The 27,970-nt window shown below is 42.3% G+C and overlaps 1 protein-coding gene across 6 annotated transcripts in view; it reads left to right on the top strand.

Moving 5' to 3' along the window:
* Positions 1–27,970, top strand: part of tcaim (T cell activation inhibitor, mitochondrial) — a 173,805-nt gene that overhangs the window by 18,820 nt on the left and 127,015 nt on the right. For all 6 annotated transcript variants that reach the window (XR_007037059.1, XM_047357356.1, XM_047357341.1 and 3 more), the window contains exon 2: positions 11,580–11,712. Coding sequence is in view for 5 of the 6 variants with exons in the window: in XM_047357356.1 (XP_047213312.1) it covers positions 11,580–11,712 (133 nt within the window). In the remaining variant the exon portion in view is untranslated. The remainder of the gene's footprint in view (positions 1–11,579; positions 11,713–27,970) is intronic.

Below are 27,970 nucleotides of genomic sequence, written 5' to 3'. Positions count from 1 at the left end.
AACCATGGAGGGGCTGAGGGTAATGTGGTTAAAGTCCTCTCAACGTGTGATGCTCTGTGACACAGAAAAGATGAGACACACACGTTGAGCTTCTGTTAGCATTCAACAGGAAGATTTATTCTTCTTCTGACAAGTGAACATACTCAATATACAATACTTCATATCAAATACTTCATCACAAATGCCTTGTCTCTTTTTCACAGACCTTTTGGGTTTTAAACTTTAACAAGATAAAATATGAATTTCTTTTAACCCTTTAATAGCTTTTACTATTTTTTTATTTTGCACAAGTCAAATGCACTTTAATATTTAAGAATTGCAGTTTTTTAACTTTTTCCATTGTTTAAACAGAATTCCAACAGTTTGTCTCTTAACACACAAAAAACTACTATAAAACTGAAAGGTGTAATGCTCCTTTAATGCTGTTTCCTTTAACTACGCTTCACACACAGGCAGCCATTACTTATTGCCTAAATCACACACAATAGTTTCTATAGTTTTGGCCATAAATCCATTTTTACAAAAAAATTAGAGAACAAAACAATGTTATCTAGTATCAGAACCCAAAAAGTGCATACTAATAAATTCAAAGTGGATTCACCAGTCTTTTAGCTGTTTCTCAGTTAGCTTAACACATATGCCCAAAGTCCGCTAGCATTAGCATTATTTAGCATCTTTAAATATGTCCCGTTTTCTGTAAAACACTCATCCGATACCACATAACGTGACTAACCGGCTGACTCGTGATTTAATAATCACTTCAACTCTTAAAAGTCAACAATACATATACATGAAATACCTCTTTACTGACCTGTGACACAGAAAAGATGAGACACACACGTTGAGCTTCTGTTAGCATTCAACAGGAAGATTTATTCTTCTTCTGTGTGCCCATAAACCTGCTCTATGCCACCAATGCGGCAGACGCCCCCTAGTGGCTGGCTGTGGAATAGTGCATACTAACTTAAATAACACTAAAGGATGTATTAGAAATAAATAAAGTTGGGGTGTCTATTTTCCCCAATATACACTTAATTGGTCTTTTCGTTCACCCACAACTACATCTTTTCACCCCTCTATACTACAAAGAAACTGGCTCACATGAGCACCGCCCCAGGAAAGGAAGACCAAGAGTCACCTCTGCTGCAGACGATAAGTTCATCCGAGTCACCAGCCTCAGAAATCGCAAGTTAACAGCAGCTCAGATTAGAGAACATGTCAATGCCACACAGAGTTCTAGCAGCAGACACATCTCTAGAACAACTGTTAAGAGGAGACTATGTGAATCAGGCCGTCATGGTAAAATAGCTGCTAGGAAACCACTGCTGACGACAGGCAGCAAGCAGAAGAGACTTGTTTGGGCTAAAGAACACAACAAATGGACATTAGACCAGTGGAAATCTGTGGTTTGGTCTGATGAGTCCAAGTTTGAGATCTTTGGTTCCAACCACCGTGTCTTTGTGCGGCGCAGAAGAGGTGAACGGATGGACTCTACATGCCTGGTTCCCACCGTGAAGCATGGAGGAGGAGGTGTGATGGTGTGGGGGTGCATTGCTGGTGACACTGTTGGGGATTTATTCAAAATTGAATGCACACTGAACCAGCATGGCTACCACAGCATCTTGCAGCGGCATGCTATTCCATCCGGTTTGCGTTTAGTTGGACCATCATTTATTTTTCAACAGGACAATGACCCCAAACACACATCCAGGCTGTGTAAGGGCTATTTGACCAAGAAGGAGAGTGATGGGGTGCTGCGCCAGATGACCTGGCCTGCACAGTCACCGGACCTGAACCCAATCGAGATGGTTTGGGGTGAGCTGGACCGCAGAGTGAAGGCAAAAGGGCCAACAAGTGCTAAGCATCTCTGGGAACTCCTTCAAGACTGTTGGAAAACCATTTCAGGCGACTACCTCTTGAAGCTCATCAACAGAATGCCAAGAGTGTGCAGAGCAGTAATCAAAGAAAAAGATGGCTACTTTGAAGAACCTAGAATATAATATATATTTTCAATTGTTTCACACTGTTTTGTTCAGTATATAATTCCACATGTGTTAATTTATAGTTTTGATGCCTTCGGTGTGAAGCTACAATATTCATTGTCATGAAAATAAAGAAAACTCTTTGAATGAGAAGGTGTGTCCAAACCTTTGGTCTGTACTGTACTTTGGCGTAATTGTATGCATCAAAAATCTAAAGCGTTCACTCTCCACAACGCTGTAGGGGCGAATATCTTTTGAAATGAAACATGCAACAGATTTACTTATCCGCTTTGCCCGTTCAGAGTTGGCTGGAAGTTTAATGAAGTGATGGAATGTGCTTTGGTCGGTAGTTGGTAGCACCCACTGCTCCACGTCTATTAGCTCTGGGTAAATGGCGTAAGATGTGGGCTCTGGGATTTGAAGTGTTCCTGAGGTACTTGACTTTCATTTTGCATATGTTGCACTCTGCATATGTCATGTCAAGCTTCTTCTTGCCCAGGAAATGGTAAAAGCTAAAGTGTGTTGTATTGCTGTATTTCTTTTCCATGAATTATTAGGCTACTAACAGAATCCACTTAGCTAATGATTTTGGTGCGTGGCGCCGACCCACCCCTGGCTGAAACAATGTACAGGTCCTTCTCAAAATATTAGCATATTGTGATAAAGTTCATTATTTTCCATAATGTCATGATGAAAATTTAACATTCATATATTTTAGATTCATTGCACACTAACTGAAATATTTCAGGTCTTTTATTGTCTTAATACGGATGATTTTGGCATACAGCTCATGAAAACCCAAAATTCCTATCTCACAAAATTAGCATATTTCATCCGACCAATAAAAGAAAAGTGTTTTTAATACAAAAAACATCAACCTTCAAATAATCATGTACAGTTATGCACTCAATACTTGGTCGGGAATCCTTTGGCAGAAATGACTGCTTCAATGCGGCGTGGCATGGAGGCAATCAGCCTGTGGCACTGCTGAGGTCTTATGGAGGCCCAGGATGCTTCGATAGCGGCCTTTAGCTCATGCAGAGTGTTGGGTCTTGAGTCTCTCAACGTTCTCTTCACAATATCCCACAGATTCTCTATGGGGTTCAGGTCAGGAGAGTTGGCAGGCCAATTGAGCACACTGATACCATGGTCAGTAAACCATTTACCAATGGTTTTGGCACTCTGAGCAGGTGCCAGGTCGTGCTGAAAAATGAAATCTTCATCTCCATAAAGCTTTTCAGCAGATGGAAGCATGAAGTGCTCCAAAATCTCCTGATAGCTAGCTGCATTGACCCTGCCCTTGATAAAACACAGTGGACCAACACCAGCAGCTGACACGGCACCCCAGACCATCACTGACTGTGGGTACTTGACACTGGACTTCTGGCATTTTGGCATTTCCTTCTCCCCAGTCTTCCTCCAGACTCTGGCACCTTGATTTCCGAATGACATGCAGTATTTGCTTTCATCCGAAAAAAGTACTTTGGACCACTGAGCAACAGTCCAGTGCTGCTTCTCTGTAGCCCAGGTCTTCTGCCGCTGTTTCTGGTTCAAAAGTGGCTTGACCTGGGGAATGCGGCACCTGTAGCCCATTTCCTGCACACGCCTGTGCACGGTGGCTCTGGATGTTTCTACTCCAGACTCAGTCCACTGCTTCCGCAGGTCCCCCAAGGTCTGGAATCGGCCCTTCTCCACAATCTTCCTCAGGGTCCGGTCACCTATTCTCGTTGTGCAGCGTTTTCTGCCACTCTTTTTCCTTCCCACAGACTTCCCACTGAGGTGCCTTGATACAGCACTCTGGGAACAGCCTATTCGTTCAGAAATGTCTTTCTGTGTCTTACCCTCTTGCTTGAGGGTGTCAATAGTGGCCTTCTGGACAGCAATCAGGTCGGCAGTCTTACCCATGATTGGGGTTTGGAGTGATGAACCAGGCTAGGAGTTTTAAAGGCCTCAGGAATCTTTTGCAGGTGTTTAGAGTTAACTCGTTGATTCAGATGATTAGGTTCATAGCTCGTTTAGAGACCCTTTTAATGATATGCTAATTTTGTGAGATAGGAATTTTGGGTTTTCATGAGCTGTATGCCAAAATCATCCGTATTAAGACAATAAAAGACCTGAAATATTTCAGTTAGTGTGCAATGAATCTAAAATATATGAATGTTAAATTTTCATCATTACATTATGGAAAATAATGAACTTTATCACAATATGCTAATATTTTGAGAAGGACCTGTATTTAGGGAAGCCGTTGCCTTACAAACTGCACGTGCAGCGAGTAAGCTCAGAAATGAAACACGTCTTTTTAAATATTGATTCTTGGCAGTTTGGATCGATTCAGAGTCTTAATAAAATAAGAATTGCGATTCGGATTAATCGATTTTTCCCAACACCCTTAAAATTCATGCTTTTATAGCCTTTTCTTGGCACTATGCTGCAAAAATTTTAAATGATATAAATCAATGTTCTGCTATGCGTAATAAAAAGAGACTCACTGAACCAAGTGAAAAAACAGTATACATTATTTGAGTGTTTTCTGACGGAGTTAAAACATTACACTAATAATTTACCATTACCAATATAAATAAAACTCACTGCACTTTAATGTAGCTCAACTTAAGACCTACCTTTCATTTAAAATCAAAGACCTACTTTAGGTAGTTGATGTTAACATTGAGTCTGTTATTATGCTTATAAAATCAGACAGCTAATTAACATTTTCCCATTCATAATTTTTTGTTTGCTGCTCTATATCAGAGCATTATATTCAGCCTTCAACATATATTAGCTTGTAATGTTAACTACATAGCATGCTACCTCAACTGTCGGGGTAGAAATGCTTGCATGAAAAGAGCTCCTTGACTAAAAGTGAAAGAACAGAGTTTTGGCCAGCATGCTATAATTTCAAAATACTGTATGTTTATTTCTATTTTCAACACTTTATTGTGAGTTACTACACATTCAGAAGAATGGTTGTGGCCATGCAGTTTCTTTTCTTCTTCGGGCTTTAACATCAAAATAATTAAGTGAAATTAGTGAAATGCTCTAATTTGTCTGTTTGTATATCTCCCTCTCTTTCTCTCTTTATTAAACCATCAAACTTCAGTCAATATGAGTACAAAACGTGTTGGCAATGCGTTATGCAGTCATGCACGGATAGGGATGGGTACCTTTCACATTTACGTACTAGTTTTCTGTACTTTTGTTTGTGTTTATGTGATAATAAATGTTAATTCGTTTAATAATAAAATCTCAAAAATTTTCATTTTAACATTTATTTTTCAATATATAAACGTATATCAAAACAACATCCAGCTGTTTGTATTGTAATATCTCAGTTGTTTCAAACATTTCTTCAACATTAAAACCCTTAACTGACTACACAGTGTAATGCACAAATTAAAACCCAGACATGTTGCTGGCTGCAGTCGACGAGTCACTAACGAATGCAGACATGCTAACGTGTAGATCTGAGGCTGACGAAAATTGTCCCTTCAGCCTTGACAAAAATCCTGTGCTTAACCAGATCAGTGTATACACACATACTCAGAAGAATATATAAATGGCTGGGCCCATGGTTTTCCCTGACTGCAGCCTGTCAGCCTGTCTCCATCTTTCTCTGTCTATCATCTTTTATCTCTTTCTTCCTTCCCGTCGGTCGGTCTTTAAGTCTTTAATAAATGAATTAATTGTCTAGCTCAGTCGTATAGATCCAGGGAGATAATTTCACCTCTGACAGCCAAGCCAGGTCAAAAACGTATTTTCTGTCATGACTGGACTTTAGCTGCGGGGCAGGGCATGAAACACTTGGGCTATTTTTTGTACTTCTACCTTCGCCATATGTACCAGGAGTAGGAGAGTTAGCCACGCTACTCCTCGCATGAGAGGAAGCGCTGCCATCAAAACTAAATTTGGCGCTTTTTAAAACCTCAGATATCGTTGCCTGCTTTTCAGGTTGTAGTGGGATGTTTTCTGTCCACTGTCAGGAGCGTGTTCACCTGCATGCGAGTACGCGTAACTCAGTGTGTCGCCGTCAGCATTGGTGAAAATGAGAAGTGTCAGGGACAGAAATCCTTTACGCCATGATCTATTAAAACGAATAACATCAACCGTTAAAACGTACTATTACTACATGCCGTGATCCTCTTGGGGGTGGGTGGGCGGTCTGGTTGGCGGGGCACCCCCTTTGAATAGTTGTAGGGGAAGACACTGCAGGTGCTTCCTCAGATTAGAAGTATTCCTGCCACTGGCCTTGCACATTGCATCACAAATATTACAGCAAGCGTAATCTGCACAACATTTTGAGAAGTGGAGCCATACTTTCGAGCGCCTTCTATCAGACATGCTTTGTTGACGGTACCAGCGGCTACTGTCATCGTTACGCTCTTGTGTGTGAAATGCTGTGTTCATGTCCGGCATGGAAAATAGCCCACTCTTCCACTCCCTCAGTGTCACAATGATGTTTGCGGTTAATTTTGCACCAAGGCGGGGGCTTGTGGTTGTGTGATTGAGAACTCTACTGAAAAGTGACGGGTAGGCTACTTCTAGGTTCATTACCATACTAAATGGTAATTGGGTGTTAACTGAAGGACCGGGAGGGGGGGAGCTCTGACAGCAGACAGAAGATCACTTACAGATAACTAAAAAGCTTGTGCCTCATTGCAGATTTGATTTGAGGGGGCAAGGCTTTTGTTTCAGGGGGGTTGCCCCTTCATGCCCCTGCGTATAGCCAGCCTCTGCTACTAGCCTTTCTGTTGAATTATCATAATACTGCATCGAAAAGAGTGTTGACTGGCTACCTTCAACTTGTTTCACACTAGTGTCAAAAGCCACTTTTTCACTAAAAGCCCCAGGATTTAAAGCCCTAGGATTTGTTTTACCTGATTAACGGTAATTCCAGGGAATTCTGTACCTTCTTTTTCCACGGACCATTTATTCAATGACATATGAGGAAGTTGTGAAGAAAACTGTATGACACCTTTATCCAGCAGATGGCATTACTCCTTCACTCTATATGTTTAAAAGACTGTTAGGTAATAAATATTTTTTTGTTTCAACTGTAATAATAGATGATGAGCAGCTATAAAGTTATACAATTTATTAATACTTTTCATTATTCTTTAAGTTGTGTTGGATCCATAGCAGGAAAAGTTTAAATCAATTAAAATCATAATTCTTTACCCATCCTGCATCTGGCCAGAGTTGTTGCTTTACAACTGCATGATTCATTTGCAATAACTACTCAACAGTGACTAACGCACTTATTTTCCTTTTGTTATTATTATCAGGTTAACTCATATCAGAATACTACAGAACATGTTTTTAGTTAAAAATTACATTTAATAGAAATAAAAACACTAATAATCAGTCCAGAAGTACAGAGCATTAATACCTTCACTGTCTAATCATAAGCAAATATTTGTATAAAGTTGAAGATGCATAGACAGTAGAGCAGATGATGGCAGGATCACTGAGCTTCTGCATCCAAACCTGGAACTGTGGTGTCTCCTCCTGCAGAGCTGTCTCCATAAAACTATAAAAAATTTAAAATATTAGATAAATAAATATGAGATCATACTCCACTAATTTAGGTTTAGATGAAAAAAGACAATCTTATGTAAATGAGAAATGTGCTCTGATCATCAGCACTAGTTATCCGTTTGAAACAATCACTCAGACGTCTATTAGCGATCAGCCATCTTTACTTTTCAACGCCACTTCTTAGTTCTCCTACAGTCTCCTCTTCTGCTGTCACATTCCAACTTGTTCTATTGACTGGTCAAACATAAGCCACAACAAACTTACAGGGGTTGGACAATGAAACTGAAACACCTAGTTTTAGACCACAATAATTTATTAGTATGGTGTAGAGCCTCCTTTTGCGGCCAATACAGCGTCAATTCGTCTTTGGAATGACATATACAAGTCCTGCACAGTGGTCAGAGAGATTGTAAGCCATTCTTCTTGCAGGATAGTGGCCAGGTCACTACATGATACTGGTGGAGGAAAACGTTTCCTGACTCGCTCCTCCAAAACACCCCAAAGTGGCTCAATAATATTTAGATCCGGAGTTGAGGTGCAAATTTAATTCTGCCGTGATTTGGGCAGCCGTGGTTTTATGTTTTTTGGATACAATCCGGGTTAGCACCCGAACATCCCTTTCAGCTTCCTCTTGCGTCCACAGTTAATCCTATTGGATGTGGTTCGTCCTTCTTGGTGGTATGCTGACATTATCCTGGATACCGTGGCTCTTGATACATCACAAAGACTTGCTGTCTTGGTCACAGATGCACCAGCAAGACGTGCACCAACAATTTGTCCTCTTTTGAACTCTGGTATGTCACCCATAATGTTGTGTGCATTTCAATATTTTGAGCAAAACTGTGCTCTTACCCTGCTAATTGAACGTTCTCACTCTGCTCTTACTGGTGCAATGTGCAATCAATGAAAGCTGGCTACCAGGCATGAAATCAATATAATGAAAATAAATCAAACTAAATTGTGTCATTTTGTCTCCAACTGGAGACATTTTATTGAACAAAAGAATAATCCTTAACAAACGATGTAAACCTGTCGTCATTTTCCACATCTGGGACTGGGTCGCAGGGGGAGCAGACTCAGTAGAGACACCCAGACATCCCTCTCCTCAGACACCTCCTCCAGCTCCTCCGGGGGGACCCCAAGCCTCCTCCTGGTGGGACGTGCCTCTGGAACACCTCCTGAGGAAGGCGTCCAGGAGGCATCCGGTATAGATGCCCGAGCCACCTCAACAGGCTCGTCTTGATGTGGAGGAGCAGCGGCTTTAGTCCGAGCCCTTCCCGGATGGCCAAGCTTCTCACCTTATCTCTAAGGGAGTGCCTGGCCACCCTACGGAGAAGGCTCCTTTCAACCACTTGTATCCGGGATCTAGTTCTTTCAAAAAGAAGAGACGAAATCCACTGGTCCTCAAATCAGACTCCTTCTGGCCCTTGGCTGCTCCTATAAATCCTGTCCATAAAGGTTATGAATAGGACCGGTAACAAAGGGCAGCCCTGCCAAAATCCAACATGCACCGTGAACAGGTCCGACTTAGTGCCAGCAATGCGAACCAAACTCCTGCTCAGCTTGTACAGAGACCGGATGGCCCCTAATAAAGGGCCCTCGACTCCTGGAGCACCCCCCACAGGGCACCACGAATGACAGTCCAATGCCTTCTCCAGGTCCACAAAACACATGCAGTTGGGCAAACTCCCATGAACCTTGAGTACCCTGTAGAGGGTGTATAGTTGGTCCAGTGTTCCACGGCCGGGATGAAAACCACACTGCTCCTCCTAATGCCGAGGTTTGACTATCGGCCGGACTCTCTCCAATACCCTGGCGTAGGCGTTACCAGGGAGGCTGAGGAATGTGATCCCCCTATAGTTGGAACACACCCTCCGGTCACCCTTCTTATGAAGGGGGACCACCACCCTAGTCTGCCAGTCCAGAGGCACTGTCCCCGACCGCCACACAATGTTGAAGAGGCGTGTCAACCATGACTGGCCCACAACATTCAGAGACTTAAGGTACTCAGGGCGGATCTCATCCACCCCGAAGCCCTGCCTCCTTTCTCCTCTTCCAGCGGATCTAACTCACCACCAGGTGGTGTTCGGTGGACAGCTCAGCCCCTCTCTTCACGTAAGTGTCCAAAACATGCGGCCGAAGCTCTGACAACATGACAGCAAAGATGATAATCAACCTCCTGCCTCGGGTGTCCTGGTGCTAAGTGCACTGATGAACAACACCCTTATGCTTGAACATGTTCATTGTGGACAATCTGTGACCAACACGAAGTCCAATAATGAAACACCACTCAGCAGATCAGGGAGGCCATTCCACCCGATCACGTCTCTACAGGTGTCACTGTCGTTTCCCACGTGGGCGTTGAAGTCCCTCAGCAGAATAATGGAGTCCCCGGGAGGGGCACAATGCAGCACCTCCAACAGGGATGCCAAGAAGCCAGGGGACTCTGCACTACCGCTTGGCCCATAGGCCGAAACGACAGTCAGAGACCTGTCCCCAACCCAAAGGCGTAGGTATGCGACCCTCTCATCCACTGGGGTAAACCCCAACACTAGACGGCTCAGCTGGGCAACAAGCAAACCCAACTCAGCACGCCGCATCTCCCCATGGGCCACTCCAGAATAGAAGAGAGTCCAGCCCCTCTCAAGGAGATGGGTTCCTGAGCCCATGCTGTGCGTGAAGGTGTGCCCGACTATTTCTAGTCGATATTTCTCGACCTCCCACACAAGCCCAGCCCCACCCCCACCCCACCCCCAGCGAGGTGACAGTCCAAGTCCCTAAAGACAGCCTAAGCATCCGGAGATTAGGCCACCGAGGTATCCACCTTCGTCCACTGCTCATTCCTCTTTGCACCGGTCCCTCATGGTTACTCCTGCAGGTTGTGGGCACACTGGGGGATGGCCTCGCATCTCTCGTTCATGCTTGGCATGGCCCCTGGCTTGGCTCCAGGGTGGGACCCCGGCTCCGCCGTATCAGGCGACATCACATGCTTTGATTGTATGGTCCTCATGAAGGAGTCTTGAACCGCTCTTTGTCTGACCCGTCACCCAAAGCCTGCTTGCGAGACCCTACCATGGGCATTTAAGCCCCAGACAGCATAGCCTGTTGGATCGTTTGAGCACATCTTCACTATCCTCTTGTTATATTCCATTTCGATGTCAGTGGTCCACCAAATGTCACCTAAAATGTCTAAACCCTTAATTTTCCTCTTTGTGCCATAATAAATGACCATCTAGAAATTATACACTACTGGAAGATAACAGAGCAGAGCGTAAGCTAGCTGCAGAGGCCTGTAATTTTGCGCAGCCCCAGTGCATCTGATACGCATGCAAAGTACATCGCTGATGAAGGAGCTACAATGACAAGCTATACCTTGTTGGAAAGAGGAGGTTCTCTAGTTTCTAATGATACTGGACATGGGGAGTCGCTTCAAAATGAAAGGTGTTTTCTGTGGCGTTTTGTTTATAGTCAGCCATTTCTGTGGGACCTTTAAATGTCATTGCGTCTGTTGAAATTGCTGTAAAACTAAAATTAGTTGTGCAAAACTAATTTGGGGAATTGTTTTGTAAACATTAAAGCCTTCTCTCTCTCTATGACTTACGGTTCGGCCTATCTCACGTTTGGGGGCGTGGCTAAGAGGATTGGCCACGCCCACTGACGACGACCTTAAAGAAACAAAAATTTCACATGGGGGACAATTTTGGGTAAAATAGTGCGCATCTAGGGTCTTATAACTCCAATCATCAAGAGTCACTGCTCTGCAACTTTAGATGCACCCCTGCTCCTGACACACCTAATTTGAAGAATGGCTCATTATCAGGCCTCTGCAGAACTTGAAGCACTGGCCTTCAAGGTCCGGAGTTTGAAATTCATGGTTTGGAGTAAGCATTTAAGCAGCATAAAACAGCATATTCACCATTAATTAACAGTCATAACTGTTAGTCATTATATCCCGTAGCATCTACAACAACAACAAAATCATAATTTCCTCTGTTGCATTTACAGAAGCAGACTAAACATAAACCTAGAAATAAATATCCATGTCTTTTGTCGTTTAAGGTCACAAAGGAAGCAGGTGACCACATGCCTAGTCCAGCAGAGAGCTCTGTCAGGTGCAGAGGCTGTCAGTGCTCTACGACCATTTTATTTTGCTGTTCATCCAGACTTCTTTGGTCAATATCCCTATGAACGGGTAAGTTATCCTCAATTTAGCATTGTTCAAAGACAAATAATGAACTGATTTGTATGTTTATTAATTTTGAAGTCACAGATGTGTTACTTTTAAAGTCAAAACCCTAATCAGAATCAAGTCACAAAACTTTAACTTGTTTAATGATCTTTGTTGCCTACTAAGGACATACAATTATAAGGCTGAATATTTTCATTACTTGTACTACAGCTGAGACTGTCTTACGACTGGCTTCAAAATAACCTCTTTCTAAAGCCCCTGTCACAAAACACTTCAAGTTTGGAATGGGACTTATTCTAGCTGTTTTAGTTGCACCTTTCAGATCATAGTTCTGCAATACACATGTAGTAACAAACCCCATTTTACACATGAGTTCGCCACTCATGTCATATAATTTGACAGCCCTAACAAGATGATGAAGCTGTATGTTGTGTGTTAAGAACATGCAGGAAGGATGGCTGAATCATTGTGCCATGGTACATAACCCAGCCACAAAGTATTCTTGCTGACTCAAAGTATCCACTTATCACTGCATTTTAACTGCTACGCCAGGGCAGAAGATATTTCTACCTTGCTCTTTCAACAAATAGAACAAAACAGTCCCTTATACCAAAAGCGATTAGTGTTTTAAATATGTGTTAAGGAAAATAGTTTACCTAATACATTTCTTCTTTATGGTAAGCAGGTCTGAATCTCTTATGAGAATACATTTTTGTCATTCATTAATTGTATCTGCAGAAATAATTAAGTAGTATGCACAGAAGCCATGAACTGCAGAGGATGATGTTGTTTATTTGTGAACCGTCCCATTTGGACTGGGTCCTTAAAAGGATACAGCCCCTGAATTTGGAAGAATCTATGGATTCACAATATGTCGGATGGACGGTAGCTGTTATGGTGTCACATCTGGAACAAAAAAGAAAATAGTGTCCCACATGTATCTTTAAGTACCACTAAATTACACCAAGATTTCAAATGGATCCATGATTGAACTCTGTAGAACCATACAGGTTATTGAGGCAGTAAAGAGGTAATCTTGTCTGTCATAATACAGGTCCTTCTCAAAATATTAGCATAATGTGATAAAGTTCATTATTTTCTATAATGTAATGATGAAAATTTAACATTCATATATTTTAGATTCATTGCACACTAACTGAAATATTTCAGGTCTTTTATTGTCTTAATACGGATGATTTTGGCATACAGCTCATGAAAACCCAAAATTCCTATCTCACAAAATTAGCATATCATTAAAAGGGTCTCTAAACGAGCTATGAACCTAATCATCTGAATCAACGAGTTAACTCTAAACACCTGCAAAAGATTCCTGAGGCCTTTAAAACTCCCAGCCTGGTTCATTACTCAAAACCCCAATCATGGGTAAGACTGCCGACCTGACTGCTGTCCAGAAGGCCACTATTGACACCCTCAAGCAAGAGGGTAAGACACAGAAAGACATTTCTGAACGAATAGGCTGTTCCCAGAGTGCTGTATCAAGGCACCTCAGTGGGAAGTCTGTGGGAAGGAAAAAGTGTGGCAGAAAACGCTGCACAACGAGAAGAGGTGACCGGACCTTGAGGAAGATTGTGGAGAAGGGCCGATTTCAGACCTTGGGGGACCTGCGGAAGCAGTGGACTGAGTCTGAACTATAAACATCCAGAGCCACCGTGCACAGGCGTGTGCAGGAAATGGGCTACAGGTGCCGCATTCCCCAGGTCAAGCCACTTTTAAACCAGAAACAGCGGCAGAAGCTGTTGCTCAGTGGTCCAAAGTACTTTTTTCGGATGAAAGCAAATTCTGATTGTCATTCGGAAAGCAAGGTGCCAGAGTCTGGAGGAAGACTGGGGAGAAGGAAATGCCAAAATGCCAGAAGTCCAGTGTCAAGTACCCACAGTCAGTGATGGTCTGGGGTGCCGTGTCAGCTGCTGGTGTTGGTCCACTGTGTTTTATCAAGGGCAGGGTCAATGCAGCTAGCTATCAGGAGATTTTGGAGCACTTCATGCTTCCATCTGCTGAAAAGCTTTATGGAGATGAAGATTTCATTTTTCAGCACGACCTGGCACCTGCTCACAGTGCCAAAACCACTGGTAAATGGTTTACTGACCATCGTATCACTGTACTCAATTGGCCTGCCAACTCTCCTGACCTGAACCCCATAGAGAATCTGTGGGATATTGTGAAGAGAACGTTGAGAGACTCAAGACCCAACACTCTGGATGAGCTAAAGGCTGCTATCGAAGCATCCTGGGCCTCCATAAGACCTCAGCAGTGCCACAGGCTGATTGCCTCCATGCCACGCCGCATTGAAGCAGTCATTTCTGCCAAAGGATTCCCAACCAAGTATTGAGTGCATAACTGTACATGATTATTTGAAGGTTGACGTTTTTTGTATTAAAAACACTTTTCTTTTATTGGTCGGATGAAATATGCTAATTTTGTGAGATAGGTATTTTGGGTTTTCATGAGCTGTATGCCACAATCATCCGTATTAAGGCAATAAAAGACCTGAAATATTTCAGTTAGTGTGCAATGAATCTAAAATATATGAATGTTAAATTTTCATCATGACATTATGGTAAATAATGAACTTTATCACAATATGCTAATATTTTGAGAAGGACCTGTATAAAAGGTCCTTACAGATCAGTAAGAAGAAAACCAATCCAGTTCAGAGATACAGGTAAATCCCTAAGCATATTCAGCAAAATGTTCTTGTCGATGGTATCAAAGGCTGTACTGAGATCAAGTAAAATTATTATAGAATAGTTGCCTGCATCAGAAGCCATTGAAAGATAATTGACAACAACTCCCAGACAGAAGGAGGTAATACCGTATCTTTAAGAAGCACAATGAGGGTTTTATTTTGCCAATGACTATAACTTGGTCATGAAGTGTAATTGTTGAAAAAGAAGTTAATTACTCCAGACACTGAGGACCATAAGAAAGGAAAGGAACTAAAGGGGGGTTTTAGATTTTAAGTCCATCACCTTATTTAGGAAATGTGTTTTAGTTGTCATCTGGAAGTAACACAGCATGCTGAGGTGGAGAAGACACAATACTGTTAATAGTGTAAAATAATACCCTGTGGTTTTTCTTGTTACCATTTATGATATTATGTCTGCGGTCATCAAATCCTTTAAGTGACTGGTGTTGAAGCACCTGAAGGACATCACAGGCCCCCTGATGGTTTGCAAATAGGTCGGCAAATGATGCATTCAACTTGGGACCACACTTCATCATGCAACAGCTCGACCACCCAGGGATGAATGCCAGGATCCTGTTTGTGGACTTCAGCTCGGCCTTCAACACAATCAATCCAAACATCCTCCATCAGAATCTCACCCAGCTCAAAGTCCCAGACCCCATCTGTCATTGGGTCACCAGCTTCCTGGAGAACCGGCAGGAGCAGATGAGGCTGGAGACCATCTTCTCCTGCACAAGATCAATAAGCACTTGTGCCCCCCACTCTTTCCCTCTACACAAATGACAGCACCTCTGCAGACCCATCTGTGAAACTACTGAAGTTTGCAGATGACACCACTGTCATTGGTCTCATCCAGGACAGTGATGAGTCTGCATACATACAAGAGGTGGATCAGCTGGTACACTGGTGTGGTCAGAACCACCTGGAACTTAACCCACTCAAGACTGTGGAGATGATGGTGGACTTTCGGAGAACACCACCCCCACACACACTCCTTACCATCCTCAACAACACTTTATCTGCTGGGGACCACTTCCGACCATTTCTAGAAACCTGAGATGGTCCTCACACACAGCAGAGCCTGTACTTCCTAAGGCTACTCAAGAAGTACGACCTTCAGCAGGAGCTGCTGGTCATCTTCTACAATGTCCTAATTCAGTCTGTCCTGTCTTCATCCATCTCACTGTGGTTTGGCTCATCCACAAAACAGGACAGGTCCAGACTGCAACAAACAATCAGGACTGCAAAGAGAATCATCAGGTCTAAGGTCAGGAAAATGGCAGCTAAAATCTCTGCAGACCCCACTTGTATATGTATGTATATGTGTGTCTGTATGTGTGGGGGTGTTAGGGATCAGCGTACGTGCAGAAATGAGCGCGTTCGTGTTGAGTGAGTGTATATGAGCAGGTTTGTCAATTGGAAGGTGCACAGTTGTAAGTGTGGCAAGAACAGTAGAAGGCCTGCAATTTTGACTTTTGAATTTAAACATTTATTTATTTTGAAAGCTTTTGTTTATACTTTAATCAATTCCATACTGTTCAACAAAACCATAGCAAGAAAAACGAAAGACTGTTTGTATAAGGTCAAATTTGAATTTTCGAAACATTTTTAAGTTTTTTCTGATGTCTCTGTTTTTATTAAAATTGAGAATTGTGTATGATCTTATCTTTCTTTGTATATGGGAACAGGTTGCATTAATAAAATCTTGTAAAATCTCCTGGTTCTGTCTCACCTTTGCATTATGGACGCTGATGTTCAGTCTGTGCTACCCATTCAATGCTAAGTTAAATCTGCATACTCCACACTGTTTTTGGATGTACCACTATGGTTGTAAACAGCGGGTTACCTTTCTCCCACTTGTTTGAAGTAGGTCTTTCAGCTCCAGCGTTGGTCTTCCTCTTTCTAAAACTTTCTGTTTTGACTGAAAATCCAGTGTTGAAAAATTATTTTCCTGTTTTGAGAAGTAATCTTCCATTTTGTTGAACCAAATTTAAATAAGAGAATGGTTACAGGGCTTCGTGGAAATGCCATTGCTTACTGCAACGAGGTGCTTTTAGCTGTATGTGCATATGGGGCTTTCGTTGTCCGATGAGCTAACCCCTCCCTCCTACTTCCTTATTTCTGAGTGGATTGCTCAATCCAGCACTCCATCCAGCGAGTTTGGACTTCCCTAAACCTAAAAGGTATTACTAAGCAGGTTTACTGAAAGATCAGTTTAAGCTGGTGTTGGGAAATGACACATCTAACCTCCAACAGCCTACATCCAGAAGTCTCATCCTTCTTCAACTGGTGGTTTGGACAACCGAGTAGCCCACAGCAGTCATCCAACCCTCGACAGTCACTTCTGTTAATCGCTTCTCATTCCCTAATTTTACAACTTGCACTTGATATATGGGTTAGGTTAATTTTAGTGACTCAGCACGAGCCCCAAGGGTGCTGTTTTACCAAGGTTGGTGATAGGTATTATTTAGTCAACTCAGAGGTAAGGAACGACACAGTCAGTTATACTTGCGGCAAGGGTAGGTCACACTCTGCAGTGCAAAACTACAAAGTATTAACACTCCTCCCTCTTTATTTATACATGCTTGGTCACACACAGTTCAACAAACATTCAGGGTGGGAGTGTGTGTGTGTGTGTGGGGTCAGAAAGGTTAGGGTTCATTTATCTTGATTATAAACAAACAGAGGAAGTGGGAAGTGGGGACCTGGTGAATAGCCCCCAGATGCTGCTAGTAAAATAATAAAAGAATAAAAGCATAACTCATTCTTGTGACCATCTCCCTTCCTGTAAGATGTAAGGAGGGAAAAGCACTTAGATGAGTGATAAACAATACAAAAAGTCATAAAAACCCTAACAGTTCCCCGCTGTTTTATCACGAATAAGTCATGAGTAAATACATGTAAAATGAAACACTCTTTGTAACCACAAACCCACAGGACGAAAAACAGATTATTTTGTGGGAAACACTTACATGGTTCCTCCGCCCCTAGGCAATCACCAATAATGGCAGAGTGAAACAATATAATAAAGCAAAGAAACAAAATGTAATAATAAAAAATCAAAGAATTAAAACAAGCCTTGTTCATATCATCATTGCACTTTTTCTCATTTCACTTAAACAGCAACTTCTTTCGATTTTCTGCTATAAGATCATTTTATGAAGTACAAGTATGAATACACTCAGGCATTGAAGATATATTCATTTACAACGTCATCATAATTATCTGTTTTTTGGGTCCAGTGTCCATCTTGTCCATCTCTTCTCGTGTGATGTTGCATCCTGTGGATCCTGCCTTAAACAGAGAAACCCCAGGTTTAAGCTCAGGCTTATCAGTCCTGTCCACACGTCACAGAAAGCCATGCTAAATTGGGCACAGGTCAGTTGTTTTCTTCGCCGGTTTGAGATGTTGGACCATATGGGTCCAACCCCTTTGTACCCGGTCATTCCCCTGTTACCCTGTCGGTTGGTTTGGCTCCTGTAATGGTGATATTAGCTTACAGTGGCTCTTGTGGATCCAGGATGGTCTCTCTGCGATTTGCAGAGCTGTCGGTGTGGTCAGGAGAACACGGTATGGCCCTCTCCAGCAGGGGGTGCTCCAGTCCTTTCTGTGAAGTGTCTTAATCAGGACCAGGTCCCCAGGCCTCAGGTTGTTCTGTGAAATCGGAGCAGAATTTACTGGCAGACTACTGGACAACTGTACTTCTTTTGTTTGTAACATCTTATTCATCCATTCAGCTAATGATGTTTCCTGCTGTGCTTTTCCTATGTCATCCATTTCTGATGGCAATGGAAAGGTCTGCCATGTACTATTTCAAATGGAGTGAGACCAGTTTGATTTGGAGTTATTCTCATCCATAATTTAACCAGAGATAGACATTCAGGCCATGGCCTCCCTGTTTCTTCCATTGTTTTCCTTAATCTATTTTTTATTGTTCCATTTGTTCGTTCAACCAGCCCAGCAGATTGTGGGTGGTAAGAACAATGGTTTTTTAACTGAAACCCTAATGCTTTAGAGCACAGTTCTATTACATTATTTACAAAATGAGTCCCATTATCTGATCTTATGATTTGTGGGATACCATATGTAGGGAAGAAATGTGTCACTAAACTCTTCGCCACTGTGAGCGCATCACAGTGTTTTGCAGGGTACATCTCAACCCACTTCGAAAATGCATCTATAACCACTAAACAATATTTCTTTCCCCCTGACCATGATAACTCTATGAAATCCATGTGTATCGTGTGAAAGGGATGTTTTGCTGCTGGGAACTGGCCTCTTTTGGGTCTCATGTTCCCCTGTGGATTATGTTTGCAGCAAATAATACATGATCTACAAAAGTGTTTTGCATAGTCAGAAAAATGTATGGTATGGAAATGTAGATTTACTACGTGTATCATTCCCCCTCTCGACACATGGGAAACCCCGTGTGTCGCATGGGCCGCCGTCTTGTATAAATTCTTTGGTAATATTGGCTTATTTCCCAAATGATAAATGTCATCTTTCTTTATGGCCCCTCTATTCAGCCAAGATTTAACTTCTGCAACTGGTGCAGATTGTTGTGAATCTTTCAGCACATCTGTATCTATAAATAAGAGATCTGACATTTTCAAAGTGAGGGGAAGCCTTGAAGCTATTTTAGCAGAAATATCAGCAAAGGTGTTTCCCTTTGTTTCCATGGTTTCATTAGATTGATGCGCTTTACATTTACAAAGTGCTATCTTTGCAGGTAGCTGGATAGCTAAGAGCAGTCGTTTTAACAGATTAAAATGTGTAAATTCTGTTCCAGCTCATGTTTTAAACCCTCTATTTTCCCATATTTTAGCAAAATGATGAACAGAACCGAATACATATACTGTCTGTATAAATGGTTAGGATTTTTCCTTCATATAGTTCACACGCTCTGATAACAGCATACAGCTCTGCAGTCTGTGCTGAGCATGTATGGGGCAGGGCCTGTTATTCTATAATTTTAGTTTCAGTGGTTACTGCATAACCAACTCGGTTTTTTCCATATTCATCTTTTGATGCTGATCCATCTACAAAGATTGTTTGTGAGTTTTCCGGAGGAGTCTGAGAAATATCTTGCCTAGGTTTTGTGTCTTCCTCAACCTTTGTTTTACAAGAATGTGGTTTCCCATCTTCTGCTGTTGGAATTAATGTGCTAGGGTTCAATGGACCACATCTTTGCAGAGTTATATTTGGTTGTGAGAGTAACAATGAGGTCAAGTTAGTGTGCAATGAATCTAAAATATATGAATGTTAAATTTTCATCATTACATTATGGAAAATAATGAACTTTATCACAATATGCTAATATTTTGAGAAGGACCTGTATGTCCCAAATAAATCACTTTCTCCTTGCAAAACTGCAGTTTATCCCTAGAGGCCTTGTGCCCCGTCTGGTAGAGATGTTTCAGAACTGTTATGGTAGCTTCCTCACACTGTTGTTGAGTGTCTGAAGCTATGAGAATATCATCTACATACAACAGGACTTGACTATGTTCAGGCACCTCACAGGTGCTCATAGAGTATCTTAAGGCTTGTGTATATACATGTGGGCTTTCACTGAAGCCTTGTGGTAGTCTGGTGTAAGTGTATTTTTTCCCTTTAAACTTAAAGCCAAATAAATGCTGTGACTCTTCATGCAGTGATACTGTAAAGAAAGCATTGCTAAGATCTACCACTGAGAAATATTTTTTTATCTGGAGTTAATGAATGCAGTAATGTATGTGGATTTGGGACGTCTGGAATCGCATGTCACACTATTTTATTTATCGGTCTAAGATCCTGGACCATCCTCCACTTTCCTGTGCTGGCTTTCTGCACTGGAAAGATAGGTGTGTTGCATGTAGCATCAGGTGCCTCCCTTAATATTCCTGATTTCAGCATGTCTTGTATTACTGGCTTATACCCTCTTCAGCTTCTGGCTTCAAGGGATACTGGCGAACTACTGGCCGTTCTTCAGATATTAATTTAACCTTATATGGTGGAAACCCCTTTATAAGTCCTACATCAGTCGATGATTGGGACCACAGTTCAGGTGGGACAGCAGCTAAGGCAGGGTGCCTGTTGCTCTCTTTGCTTTCAGCTAGGCCCTGTATCTGTCATTTTGCCTCATCCAAATGTGTCTTTGGATGAACTTTGACTATCCACCCTAGAGTGAGTTTCCAGATTCCTGTGTTAGGATCTACTTTCCAGTCAGAGCTTGTTAATGCCTCATATCTCCCTCTTTCAGCACGCTGTATAAAGTTTTCTAATTCTTCCCACTGACCCCCCACGGGTTTAGTTAATGACAGATGAGGTGTACTGCCTTTAAACTGTTGAAGCTGTCTTCCTGACAGTATGATTGAGGTGGAGGATTTCCCAATTTTGGGGTCAACATACAGGTGCTGTATGGTAATAGTCTGATTATTTTCTCTGTGAAAAACAGTATCATACTGATGATCTGGCCCTGCAGTATTTTTATATCTCATGGTTACATGGAGCTCAGTATGTGGCATGTACTGTGCCTTTTGGGAGCTTTGTTTTTCTCTGGTTCTCCTCAGCAGTTCTCGAGCTGTTGGTGTGGGGCCTAGATCGAGGGACCAGTAATAATGCGGCTGTGAGAGTTCATTCAGGACTAGGGCCCCTTCTTCTACTACAGCTTTCATACCTGTTTCTGTTGATACTATATTTATATGCAACTTTTGCATAAGATCTCTTCCCAACAGGTTTACTGGACATTTTTGACTTATCAGAACGGGAGCCTGACAAGTAAGTTTTGTCTCAGGTTCTGTTATTGTTATTGGTGCACTTAGGTAATGTACCTCTGATGTGCCAGCTGCTGATCTAACATACACTGCGGTGTTAGAATATTTTATTCCGGGTGGAGGTTTAGTTAGCACAGTTCTACATGCCCCTGTATCACACAAACAGCTATATACTTTGCCATTTATTATTATGTTTTTATATGGCAAATTTTGCGTCCTACTTAGTGCTATAATTTCTAATGCGGCTTGTATATCAACTTCCTCCATTTCACTACTGTTTCTCTCTGCTAGTGGGGGAGGAGGTGGGGGCTGTGGTGTAATTTTCAATTCTGGGTAGAGTTGGGGTTATACACCCGCTTTTCATTACATTCTCTTGCAAAATGTCCTGGCTCATTGCAGATCCAGCAGTTTTCATCTCTTGCGCCAGGGTTTTGTAAAATTGTCCTACATTCTCTAGCATAATGCCCTATTTTTCCACACCTCAGACACACATTGCTCTGTGTGTAGGTGTGTCGTGGCCCTCCTCCTCCTCCTCCTCTGTGACCTCTAAATCCCTTCCGTCCTCTTTGCCCGCTTGCTCCTGAGCGATGCAAAGCCATTAAACTGTCTTGCATTCCAAAGGTATCTGTCTTCCTATCTTGCTGTGTTTTATGAGCGTGCTGCGCGTATTCTAAAGCTTGTGTAACAGTTCCTGTATTTTGATGAACCCAGTGTTTATCTATATACCGTCTGAGTTCAATTTTAAGGCCTTGCAAAAAGGCTCTCTTCAACTGTTGCTGATAGGCTCCTGCCTCTGCTTCATCATATGGTATAGCAGAGTTTGCTCTAAAAACACGTCTCATCCTATCCAAAAAATCTTGTGGGTCCTCTTCCTCCTTCTGTTTGCATTGTGAGATTTTACCATAATCTGCTGTCTGTATATAAACTCTTCGAATTATTTCAAAGAGTAAGCGTAAGGCGTCCCTTAAATCTAGTGAATTATGTGCCAATATGTCACCATTATCATCGCATCCAGTGAAACCTCCTGCTACTCTGCACCAGCGATGACCAAACAGCTGGGTAAAACACTGGAGCATCTCTCTGCCATTAAGATGAAAACTTCCTCTGAGTTCTGTAATAGCTTCTAGAAATTCTTCCACGCCTTCTTGTATCGATGGGATACCTTTTAAAGCAGCAGTTCTGTCTTCCTGTGTCCATGGTTTATATACTAGAGTAGTTGGCGGCTGTCAGTGATTAGCATCACCTACATTTGGATTTGCTACCTCAACTAGAGGGAATGTGTCTCCCTCTAAATTTATTTCAGATGGATGAAATTTCTGTTCGTGAGCCATTAAGGCTTCGCCAGGGTACAGGTCCTTCTCAAAATATTAGCATATTGTGATAAAGTTCATTATTTTCCATAATGTCATGATGAAAATTTAACATTCATATATTTTAGATTCATTGCACACTAACTGAAATATTTCAGGTCTTTTATTGTCTTAATACGGATGATTTTGGCATACAGCTCATGAAAACCCAAAATTCCTATCTCACAAAATTAGCATATCATTAAAAGGGTCTCTAAATGAGCTATGAACCTAATCATCTGAATCAACGAGTTAACTCTAAACACCTACAAAAGATTCCTGAGGCCTTTAAAACTCCCAGCCTGGTTCATCACTCCAAACCCCAATCATGGGTAAGACTGCCGACCTGACTGCTGTCCAGAAGGCCACTATTGACACCCTCAAGCAAGAGGGTAAGACACAGAAAGACATTTCTGAACGAATAGGCTGTTCCCAGAGTGCTGTATCAAGGCACCTCAGTGGGAAGTCTGTGGGAAGGAAAAAGAGTGGCAGAAAACGCTGCAGAACGAGAAGAGGTGACCGGACCCTGAGGAAGATTGTGGAGAAGGGCCGATTCCAGACCTTGGGGGACCTGCGGAAGCAGTGGACTGAGTCTGGAGTAGAAACATCCAGAGCCACCGTGCAAAGGCGTGTGCAGGAAATGGGCTACAGGTGCCGCATTCTCCAGGTCAAGCCACTTTTGAACCAGAAACAGCGGCAGAAGCGCCTGACCTGAACTACAGAGAAGCAGCACTGGACTGTTGCTCAGTGGTCCAAAGTACTTTTTTCGGATGAAAGCAAATTCTGCATGTCATTCGGAAATCAAGGTGCCAGAGTCTGGAGGAAGACTGGGGAGAAGGAAATGCCAAAATGCCAGAAGTCCAGTGTCAATTACCCACAGTCAGTGATGGTCTGGGGTGCCGTGTCAGCTGCTGGTGTTGGTCCACTGTGTTTTATCAAGGGCAGGGTCATTGCAGCTAGCTATCAGGAGATTTTGGAGCACTTCATGCTTCCATCTGCTGAAAAGCTTTATGGAGATGAAGATTTCACTTTTCAGCACGACGTGGCACCTGCTCACAGTGCCAAAACCACTGGTAAATGGTTTACTGACCATGGTATCACTGTGCTCAATTGGTCTGCCAACTCTCCTGACCTGAACCCCATAGAGAATCTGTGGGATATTGTGAAGAGAACGTTGAGAGACTCAAGACCCAACACTCTGGATGAGCTAAAGGCCGCTATCGAAGCATCCTGGGCCTCCATAAGACCTCAGCAGTGCCATAGGCTGATTGCCTCCATGCCACGCCGCATTGAAGCAGTCATTTCTGCAAAAGGATTCCCGACCAAGTATTGAGTGCATAACTGTACATGATTATTTGAAGGTTGACGTTTTTTGTATTAAAAACACTTTTCTTTTATTGGTCGGATGAAATATGCTACTTTTGTGAGATAGGATTTTTGGGTTTTCATGAGCTGTATGCCACAATCATCCGTATTAAGACAAGAAAAGACCTGAAATATTTCAGTTAGTGTGCAATGAATCTAAAATATATGAATGTTACATTTTCATCATTACATTATGGAAAATAATGAACTTTATCACAATATGCTAATATTTTGAGAAGGACCTGTATATGCTTGGAATTGTTTTCTTATCTTTACTCCTAGTTCGCACTCCTGTGTCCCACCAGGAACTAGGAGACCAGGGCTCACTAGAAGAGCTCTGTTCTTCTGTTTTAGAAGGATTACTTAATTTTTCTTGCTTACTTATAGGAGTTGTAGGAACTGCTACAGCTCCTTCCATCTCTCCTCCAATGTGCTGTGCTCCAGCTGCCTGCCCTGCAGCTGTCTGCACGGCAGGGGGCTGAACACCTCGCTGTCTGGATGCGACCACTGTTTCCTCATGTGGGCGCACCAAGACTGCAGCTGTCAGCTTCTCCTGTCGCTTCTCCTCCTTTTCTTGCCTCTGCATGTTTCTTAATTTACTTTGTTCCAGCCATTTGTCTGAGAATTTATACTTGACCTTTCTCTTTTCGTTTTTAGTTGGTTTCTTGGTTTTTATTATTTCTAATTTTAAATCCCTTTGCAATTTTAAGATATCATTAATATTTAGTTTACCCAAGAAACCATGTTTTTTGTTCCATCTATGACAGATCATACCTGCTCCTTTTACATAATTCTCCATAAACTTTACAACCCATTCCAAGTTAATTAGTTTACTTTGTTTCTTCCCCATGATGTTTAATTTTAGTTCACAATACTATAAATGTCCCAGATAAAATTTCACTGGCATGAGATTCAGGGAGAGGACATTAACACGCCCTTCTACTGCGACTAATCCGCAGCGGTGTTAATGTTCTGGGATTAAACCCGACCTTTACAGGTCCTTCTCAAAATATTAGCATATTGTGATAAAGTTCATTATTTTCCATAATGTCATGATGAAAATGTAACATTCATATATTTTAGATTCATTGCACACTAACTGAAATATTTCAGGTCTTTTATTGTCTTAATACAGATGATTTTGGCATACAGCTCATGAAAACCCAAAATTCCTATTTCACAAAATTAGCATATCATTAAAAGGGTCTCTAAACGAGCTATGAACCTAATCATCTGAATCAACGAGTTAACTCTAAACACCTGCAAAAGATTCGTGAGGCCTTTAAAACTCCCAGCCTGGTTCATCACTCAAAACCCCAATCATGGGTAAGACTGCCGACCTGACTACTGTCCAGAAGGCCACTATTGACACCCTCAAGCAAGAGGGTAAGACACAGAAAGAAATTTCTGAATGAATAGGCTGTTCCCAGAGTGCTGTATCAAGGCACCTCAGTGGGAAGTCTGTGGGAAGGAAAAAGTGTGGCAGAAAACGCTGCACAACGAGAAGAGGTGACCGGACCCTGAGGAAGATTGTGGAGAAGGGCCGATTCCAGACCTTGGGGGACCTGCGGAAGCAGAGGACTGAGTCTGGAGTAGAAACATCCAGAGCCACCGTGCACAGGCGTGTGCAGGAAATGGGCTACAGGTGCCGCATTCCCCAGACCTGGGCTACAGAGAGGCAGCACTGGACTGTTGCTCAGTGGTCCAAAGTACTTTTTTCGGATGAAAGCAAATTCTGCATGTCATTCGGAAATCAAGGTGCCAGAGTCTGGAGGAAGACTGGGGAGAAGGAAATGCCAAAATGCCAGAAGTCCAGTGTCAAGTACCCACAGTCAGTGATGGTCTGGGGTGCCGTGTCAGCTGCTGGTGTTGGTCCACTGTGTTTTATCAAGGGCAGGGTCAATGCAGCTAGCTATCAGGAGATTTTGGAGCACTTCATGCTTCCATCTGCTGAAAAGCTTTATGGAGATGAATATTTCATTTTTCAGCACAACCTGGCACCTGCTCACAGTGCCAAAACCACTGGTAAATGGTTTACTGACCATGGTATCACTGTGCTCAATTGGCCTGCCAACTCTCCTGACCTGAACCCCATAGAGAATCTGTGGGATATTGTGAAGAGAACGTTGAGAGACTCAAGACCCAACACTCTGGATGAGCTAAAGGCCGCTATCGAAGCATCCTGGGCCTCCATAAGACCTCAGCAGTGCCAAAGGCTGATTGCCTCCATGCCACGCCACATTGAAGCAGTCATTTCTGCAAAAGGATTCCTGACCAAGTATTGAGTGCATAACTGTACATGATTATTTGAAGGTTGACGATTTTTGTATTAAAAACACTTTTCTTTTATTGGTCGGATTAAATATGCTAATTTTGTGAGATAGGAATTTTGGGTTTTCATGAGCTGTATGCCACAATCATCCGTATTAAGACAATAAAATACCTGAAATATTTCAGTTAGTGTGCAATGAATCTAAAATAGATGAATGTTAAATTTTCATCATGACATTATGGAAAATAATGAACTTTATCACAATATGCTAATATTTTGAGAAGGACCTGTATCTCCAAGAATCACCAATAAGTCTTTCTATTCTGGGCAAAAGAAAACACAAGACCAGCAGAATTGTGCTATGATTCTTCCAAAATGCTTAGTCTTCCAAACACACACAAAACAGCACTCACACAGTTAGTATTTTAACATATTTATGTCCCCTCAGCAATATGTATGGTCGACCTAGTTTAGTTTATGAGCTCTCTTTATTATTTAACACTTAATTTCATTCCCTTCCGGCGGAATGTTACCAACCAAATTATCCAGTTCACTTTACGGCGCCTAGTCGTTTTTAATCTCTTTACGGCGAGATAACTACCTAAATTTATCACTATTTCTTTGCGGCGAAATAAAACCTTTCCAATGCAGCCTCCTTTCGGCGAGACACTACCAAACAACTTTTAAGTACTTTTCTTCTTTCATTTATATAGCGCATACTCTTATCTCATGTATTGTACTTTAAAACTATCTCACCTCGGAGTTGACTTCTAGGTGACTCTGTCGGACCTCCAGAGTCACCCAGCGCCGAGTAAGACAATAATCCACCGGCCAGATGCGAACGTCACACACCGGGACTTTCAGCCAGCAGGCCTAGATGCGGCTGTGCGGCAGCGCTTAACTCGACGTCAGGCTGTTTCCGGAGATCCGCCAGTCACTGCAAAGAAAGATAAAATCAGTTTAGTTCTTATAATATCCGGCTCCGAAGGACCAAATTAATGATAGGTATTATTTAGTCAACTCATAGGTAAGGAACGACACAGTCAGTTATACTTGTGGCAAGGGTAGGTCACACTCTGCAGTGCAAAACTACAAAGTATTAACACTCCTCCCTCTTTATTTATACATGCTTGGTCACACACAGTTCAACAAACATTCAGGGTGTGTGTGTGTGTGTGTGTGGGGTCAGAAAGGTTAGGGTTAATTTGTCTTGATTATAAACAAACAGAGGAAGTGGGAAGTGGGGACCTGGTGAATAGCCCCCAGATGCTGCTAGTAAAATAATAAAAGAATAAAAGCATAACTCATTCTTGTGACCATCTCCCTTCATGTAAGGAGGGAAAAGCACTTAGATGAGTGATAAACAATACAAAAAGTCATAAAAACCCTAACAGTTGGCTTAACCCCACCTATAGAAACCTCATAAAATCTTTCAGAACCAGGCAGCAAGACTTTTTACCACCAACAAAAAATAAGGTGACTCAAATAATTGATTGTCCACAATTTATCTAGAATTTTATATTCATTCATTCATTCATCTTCTATACCCCTTATTCCATAGTGGGTCACAGGGGAGCTGGTCCCCATCTCCAGCAGTCTACGGGCGAGAGGCGGGGTACAACTGGTCCCTATCTCCAGCAGTCTACGGGCGAGAGGCAGGGTACACCTGGACAGGTCGCCAGTTCATTGCAGGGCAACACAGACATACAGGACAACCATGCACAAACTCATTCACACCTAAGGGCAATTTAGAGAGACCAATTAACCTAACAGTCATGTTTTTGGACTGTGGGAGGAAGCCGGAGTACCCCATGAG

This window comes from Girardinichthys multiradiatus, chromosome 3 (genome assembly GCF_021462225.1).
Source record: "Girardinichthys multiradiatus isolate DD_20200921_A chromosome 3, DD_fGirMul_XY1, whole genome shotgun sequence".
Classification (NCBI taxonomy): domain Eukaryota; kingdom Metazoa; phylum Chordata; class Actinopteri; order Cyprinodontiformes; family Goodeidae; genus Girardinichthys; species Girardinichthys multiradiatus.
Note: the sequence above shows the minus strand (reverse complement) of the source record. Positions and strands in the feature narration are given on the sequence as shown.